This window comes from Belonocnema kinseyi, chromosome 3 (assembly GCF_010883055.1).
Source record: "Belonocnema kinseyi isolate 2016_QV_RU_SX_M_011 chromosome 3, B_treatae_v1, whole genome shotgun sequence".
NCBI lineage: Eukaryota > Metazoa > Arthropoda > Insecta > Hymenoptera > Cynipidae > Belonocnema > Belonocnema kinseyi.
The window spans coordinates 32,888,241-32,895,920 of record NC_046659.1 but is presented as its reverse complement, the minus strand read 5'-3'; the positions used below and the strand labels follow the sequence as shown (position 1 = coordinate 32,895,920).

The following is a 7,680-nucleotide window of genomic DNA, read 5'->3' as shown; positions in this document are numbered from 1 at the left end:
TACAGAGTAAAGTCAAGATTAGAACTAAACTAGTGGCCCTGAAGCCCTCAAATATATAGGGCTGCTTATCTAATCGAAGAAGGAAGCTGTGACTATATTACACAGTAATAAACCAGATTTTTTTTACAATTTCGGAATCATTTTTTTGTCTGTAGAAAGTTTAAAAATATTGTTCTTTATTCAATTTTTTTTTATTGATATATGAAGAGATCTTCTCATCAAATTCAGAATTTATACTCTACTTTTTATTTTAAAACATTCTGTAAAATGATAAAAAATATATATGCAACATTATCACCAATAAAACGAAATATCATTTGCGTGGTAATATCCCTCCACTGTAAATTATTTTAGTTCAAAAAATGTTTTGGAAACATAATGTTTAGTTTTGTATTGAACATTCTCCTGACTGGTATTCGGGGATATATTTGCGCTTTTTATTTGAGCTAAAATTTACCAAAGTAATATTCGTTTAAACATGGTTGACATAAAAAAATATGTTTGAAAATAATTATATTTTTTGAAAATGTCACACCAGTGAAATATTTATGTTATAGAAAGTAGATTCAATTTTAGGATCGATAAGGACAACATTTGTTTTATGCAAAAGTTTCCTCTTGATAATAGTTTAGGCTCGAAATAATTTTTCAGTTTCTGTGTATTCAATTTTGTGAGATTTTTCAAATTGTTCTTCATTTGGAAATTTTTGGGGAATAATATGGGATAATGCAAATAAATTTTTGAATTTTAAAAGAAGAACTAAATTAAAACAATACAACATTATTTACATGTAGAAAATAATATTCGGTAATCTTTGTAGTAAACTGTGAAAGAAGTAAAAATTGTTATTTCATTCATTGTCTTAATGTGTTTGCTTAAGATAGTAGGGTTTGATATCAAGGGTCAAGAGGTTCCCATCATAAAGTTTTAAATCAATTATATCGTGAAGTACTCGTTCAAGCTTTTAGAATTATGTTTAATACTAATCATATTTTTGTAAATTTTTCAAAAAGTATCTCTTATAGTGCAACAGAAGTAAAATACTTGTTAACAACAGAATTACACTTTTTACACAATAATAATATTTTCTCTTCAAATCACGTCACTTGTTATTGTAAAATTTGCGTTAGTAAAGAAACATTAATAAAGAACAATCTAAACGAAAATAAAAACGGTCATTTTTAAATTCTCTGACTTTCACCCTAGTGTGGCGTTATCATATGGTAGCTCGCTTTTCTTGACCTTCATGGCAAAGCCTGAAGTTAGGGTATTTTGAATTTCCACCATTGGATGGCGACAAGCCTCAGGCCCATTTCTTGTTCTTCTATCAGGGGAGCCGGGACGCTTCACCCTGAAACGTGTATATGTACCCTGCACGTGACACGGCACTTCTCGGCATACCGTGCCCCCCCCCCCATTGTTAATTTTACCTATTTTTCATTTTGCAAAGTTATTTGTTGGTTTGTGTTAAATCGTCTATCCCTTTTGTATTCCAAATACTATCGACTATCGAAACCCAAAATAATTTTATGTAGCATCATTTAGTTTGAGTAATTTAGATATATCAGGAACGCGTTACAACTTTATTTTCATACAGGATTGGTATAATATCAGTTTCAATTACGATTTTTAGAATAAATTTAATTTGTTTCACAAAAATTTCCTGCATTTAAAAGGTTAGATTAGACGTGATGTCCTCTATTTATTAATATAAATATAGCTTTATATCTAATTTCCTTACTTAACAGCATGCAAATTTTCCAAAAGACCCCTATCTAAATTCCCTACGGTACTGAGCACAGTAAATGATGTATGAACGCTGATATTTTTGTCATGCGCAGTAGTGATTTATGTGTATTTTTAGGTGATCTTAACCCTCATTATGGTTATTTTAACTGTGCTCTCCTCCAAATGTCCCAAAGTGTGCGCCAGTCATTTTTTTGTGAGAAATAAATAAAAACGTCATGAAACCGGGAAAATTACGTTTTAATTAATTCATCTGTCCTTTTAAAATGACTAAAATTTTTTAAACTAACACAATTTTGAAAACTAGTAAAATTTGGAAAATCAATGAGATTGGAAAATGTTTTAAAATAAGTAAATTTGAAGAAAAATTTGAAGAAAACTTCGAATGAATTTTCGGTATTTTTTGGTGGAGTAACTTTTGTCTATTTATTTTTTTCATAGCTTGTGCTGTTTGTGAACAATATAAATTTGTTAATTTGTATTGTTTTTGACGAATAAAACAAAAACTGCGCATCATATAAAAAAGAATAAATATACAAAATTTTTAGTTCTTTTTGGATAAACAAGTTTTGTCTCATTTTTTTCGTAGCTTGTGCAGTTAGTCCAAAAATATAATTTTTTCTTTTTAATGTAGTTTTTCACGAATAAAAACATAAACTACGGCATCCTATCGAAAACTGATTAATAAAAAATTTGTAGAAATTTTCAGGGCGCGCAATCTTAGCTTATTAATTTTATTTCGTATCTTGCACCACAAAATGGAATTTTTAGATTTTTCATTATTTTTTGTGTGATCAAATTTTAAATTTTAAACTTTTCAACAAAATTAAAAAAGTTGTTATAATAATCTTGCAGGACTTTCAAAAATCAACGTTTTTCTTTCTTTTACTTTTTTCATATAATGCGTTGTTTGGCTTAAAATGATCATATTTATCTGTTTTTTTATTTTAAAAATACTGTAACTCTGATAATATTCTTTTTATAAAAAAATAATAAGAGTATAATTGCTTGAGTTTCTGAGTGCTATGAATAACCGTATTAAAAAAGTTTGCCAAAGCAGAATTTAATCTGGTTAATTTTTCGAAAGTTATCGTGCCTACTCTCTAAATCTGAATCAGTGAGCCATAAATGTGACCAAATATTCAAAAAAGTGAAAAGTTCTCATGCTTTTAAATGACAAATAACCTCACATATTACTTCACTTCCAAGATTGGACTGCCCTGTACACACCCGATAAGTAAGTACTTCCTATACGAGTTAGAGTATATTGATCTCACAGTTAATTCAGCAGACTTGCAGCCTGAAAAGGAACAAATTAATTCCATTAAAGAATTCTTCTTGCTACTTACGTAAAAGAGTAACAAAAACGCTACAAACTACAGAATACAGACAGACAGACATCTTCGTAAAAATCGTTTTTTTCTGACTCAGGAGGTCTCAAAACGTGAAGATTTGAAGAAAAACGTCAAAGTGAAATTTTACATAAAACCAAACCTCATTAGGATGAAAATGTTAAAAATCAAAGAATTTCAAGAGATGTTCTTATCTTAGAGAAGGTTTGAAAATATTCAAAATTAATGTAAATCTTGAAATGATTTTAAAAAATTAAAAAAATGTACATTTTTTCAGGTTTGAAACAAAAAATTTACTGTTCTTTTAAGAATTGTGAGAGGTTTTATAATGATAACAAAAAGCTTTTACGATTTCTAGGAACACTAAAAAGCACTTTTTATTTTGATAAGTTAATTTAAGAAGAATATTTTTAAAGATTTTAAAAGATATTCAAAATTGTCATAAAGAATCTGGGATATTTCAAGGCAATTTTTGTAATCTTGCAGGTTCTTAAAAAAAATGTACGAAAAATTGGAATCATTGAAAAAAGTGTACCTTTTTGACGATTTTGAAATACATTTTTAAAAATATTTCAGGGTTTTGAAAGGTATCAAGTGATAAACATTTTTGTTTATATTCTTCGGAACATATTGTATTTTATTTATTAAAAAAATCATTTTTATTTATAGTTTTAAAATATTAAAAAAAAATGTACACAATTATCGATGTGAAGCTACATATATAGTTGAAGATTATTTTTCAATTCTGTACTTTTCAATTCACAAATCAATTGCACAATGAACGCGTGAACAAAAATGATTACAAAATTCGAGATTGCTCGGACATATTCGGGAACATTATGAAACAGTACTATATGAAAAATTGAGACATGAGTTTTAATTTCTATAATAGGTCGCAGGTTTCAGGCACGTTCACATTTATAACGTCAATTTCTGAAACAAGTTTTACAGATTATAATATTCACTTTTTTGCTTATTGAAACTATTTTTACGCAAACCAGTAAGGGGCCATCCATATACCACGTGGACACTTTAGGGGGGAAGGGTGCATGGCAAAATACCACGCTTGTCCACGAGGGGGACCGGTGGAGGGGGTCGAGCTAGAATCCTCGTGGACACACATTTCCCTAAATCTGTCGAAAATATACTGAAATGAGACAAGGTATACTCTAGGTATACTCCCTGTGGTGACTACCTGTTATAATTATTCACATATTTTAATTTGAAAATAACTACCGCATATTACCAAATATTACTTTCGTTTCAATCAAATATTTTGTATCATGTTCTAGCTTCAAGTAGGTTAATAGAAGGTAAAACTAGCAAATCAGGTACACGACTGGCCCAGAACTTTCTAGAAGGGTCTCGACAAGTCCGTGACTGCCGAAAAGGGCATTGCGAGCCCTTCGATGCCCTGTCGCCTAGCTTAGGTACAGATTAGCCAGGCAGTCTCTATCCGGCCGTCACTTTATTCACTTCGTGTCAATTGAATAAACACAAATCATTTAGTGTTAAAATAAACTGTAATCATTTACTCGACCTGCACGCATGCTTCCACAACTGGTGACCCCGACGTGATATCTCGTTAGTTATCTTGCGATTTTTTTTTTGTTGGCAAAAATTTCGTTAAAAAAGTGTGAAAAAAATGTGCGTGCAAGTGAAGTGACGCCACCTCGGAATACTCAGTGTGCTCAGTGACGCTCAACGCTAATTATTATCCCGTTAAATACAATTTAACGTCTTCGAAGTGCTCAGCTCTACTAATAAAAATGAGTACCCCCGAAAATACGTATACTACTGTCGCAAAAACAACCGCGGCGAGTGTGATTTATTCTAATCCCGGAATGAATTTCGCGAATCTTGTTCCGCCTACTTCACACCCAAGCACAAACACGAGTGACCTCCGTGAAATTTTCCCATCAATTTATCGCGTTGCCGTGCGCTTGCCAGCTTTTTGGCCTGATGATCCCGAAATGTGGTTTGTTCAAATTGAACAACAGTTCTTGCTCGCGGGAATCACTTCTGAGGACACGAAATTTAGTTATGTGGCCGGGCATCTCGAGCCAAAATACGCCGCGGAAGTGAGAGACATTCTGACGAATCCCCCATCACAAAATAGATATGTGAAATTAAAAACGGAGTTAATAAAAAGACTTAGTGAATCTCAAGCAAATAAAGTGAAACGTTTACTCGAACATGCGGAAATAGGAGACAGAAAACCATCGCAATTTTTGCGCCACCTGAGATCGTATGCTGGTTCAATCGTTCCCGATGAAGTGCTCCGCCCTTTATGGTTAAGTCGCCTTCCCTCAACAATTCAAGCGATCTTGGCAAGTCGCTCGCAGAGTCCCTTAGACGACATGGCGGAACTGGCAGATGCAATTGCCGAAACGATTACACCTAGAGGCCGTGTGGCAGAAATGCAAGTAAGCAATCCGGAATCTTTAGAGACATTAATGCAACGCATGATTCTCGTCATGACCTCTCAAATTGAAGAGGTGAGGAATACTCTGAGACAAGAAATCTCAGCTGCCACGGCTAATAACCACAATCGCTTCCGCGGAAGATCGCGTAACCGCTCATTTTCTTGTGATTCTCGTGATCGTAGTCAGAGCAGGAAAGATGGACGTTGTTGGTATCATAGAAAGTTCGGTGAATCTGCTGTGAAGTGTATCAAACCCTGTTCTTATTCGGAAAACTCGCAGACCGGACGCTAATGGCGGCAAGCGCCCCTTTGAGTAATTCCCGCCGCCTTTTTGTTACAGACAAAGACTCTAAAGTGCAATTTTTGATGGATACAGGTGCCGATCTTTGTGTGTTCCCGCGATCTCGTCTACGAGGATATAGAAAAAATACCGGTTACAACCAGTACGCTGCAAATGGTTCAGTTATTTCGACATACGGTTTCGAAACTCTAACTCTCAATCTCGGACTCCGTCGCGAATTTACGTAGCATTTCGTGGTAGCAGATGTGACGAAACCAATAATCGGTGTGGATTTTTTATATCACTATGCCTTACTAGTGGATGTTCGGAATCAGTGTCTAGTCGACACAGTCACTTCTCTCTCGTATAAGGGGGCAGTTTCTCAATGCCCTGACGAGCTTCTCGGCATTCGTGCAATTTCAGGAACATCTCCTTGGCACCAAATTTTGAAAGAGTTCCCAGAAATAACCCGACCTCCAGGTACTACAGTGAAACCGAAGCACTCCACAGTACATCGAATCTACGGCGATTAGCTCCAGACAGGTACAGACAGGCGAAAACAAAGTTCCAGAACATGATTGGTATGTCAATTGTTCGTCCATCAAAAAGCAGTTGGGCTTCACCGCTCCACATGGTCCCTAAGAAAGCTGGTGAATGGCGTATGTGTGGAGATTATCGCAGATTAAAAGCCAGGACAATCCCCGATAAGTACCCACTACCTCACATCCACGACCTTTCTCACACCTTGCATAGTAAGAAACTTTTTTCAAGTATCGATCTTGTAAGGGCTTTCCATAAAATACCTGTTGCTGAAGAAGATATTCCAAAGACGGCTGTAACGACACCGTTTGGACTCTTCGAGTTTCCATGCATGCCTTTTGGTTTACGTAATGCCGCTCAAACTTGCCAAAGGTTCATGGATGAAGTACTCAGGGGCCTCGACTTTGCATACGTGTATATCGATGACATCCTCGTAGCATCATCTTCAGTAGAGGAACATGAGCAACATCTCCGGCAACTTTTTGATCGTCTTAAAGCTTATGATGTAGTGATTAATCCAGCAAAATGTTCCTGGGGAGAATCTTTTGTGAAGTTCCTGGGTTTTGAAGTTTCCGAGAATGGCATTAAACCTCTTCCAGAAAAGATCCAAGTTATTCTTGATTTTCCAGAACCTAAGACGGCAAAACAACTCAGGCAATTTCTTGCAAGAAGAACTTTGCAAATGCTGTACTTCTAGTTCATCCTGCACCAGAGGCACCATTGGCAATTTTTACGGACGCATCAGATTTTGCAATCGGCGCAGCTCTACAGCAACGTGTAGAAGACAAATGGGAACCACTCGGATTTTTCTCCAAGAAACTAAGCCCTACACAAAGAAAATAGGGTGCTTACAGCAGAGAGTTACTGGCTGTGTATCAAGCCGTAAAATACTTCCGGCACATGGTCGAAGGAAAGAACTTTATAATTTTCACTGATCATAAGCCTCTCACATTTGCTTTCCAACAAAAGTCTACCAAATGTGATCCTCGACACTTTCGACAACTTGACTTCATCGGCCAGTTCACTACTGATATTCGACATGTTTCAGGTAGTAAAAACGTTGTCGCAGATGCTCTCTCTCGGATCGAGGAAGTTGCAACCGCAATTGACTTCTCGGCTCTCACAGAATCCCAGGCTCATGATATGGAATTGCAGAGATACCTTCAACCTGGATCCGGATTGCAGCTGAAGAAAGTCCATGTTCCAGAGACAGACGTAGCTCTGTACTGTGATGTGTCAACCAGCACAGCAATGCCTTTTGTCACCCAGCCTTTTCGTCAATCTGTCTTCAACTCACTGCATAACCTATCTCACCCTGGAATCAAGACTTCAGGCAG

General features: G+C 35.6%; 1 protein-coding gene across 1 annotated transcript; it reads left to right on the top strand.

Annotated features, from left to right (window-relative positions):
- Positions 1-4,867: 4,867 nt before the first annotated feature.
- Positions 4,868-5,815, top strand: LOC117169761. The gene has a single exon (XM_033356268.1). It carries the CDS (start codon positions 4,868-4,870, stop codon positions 5,813-5,815), a length of 948 nt encoding a protein of 315 aa, XP_033212159.1.
- The last annotated feature ends 1,865 nt before the right edge of the window (positions 5,816-7,680 follow it).

Bases quoted from the DNA above. Each gene is read 5' to 3' on its own strand.
- LOC117169761 (XM_033356268.1), top strand. From the start codon at position 4,868: ATGAGTACCCCCGAAAATACGTATACTACTGTCGCAAAAACAACCGCG.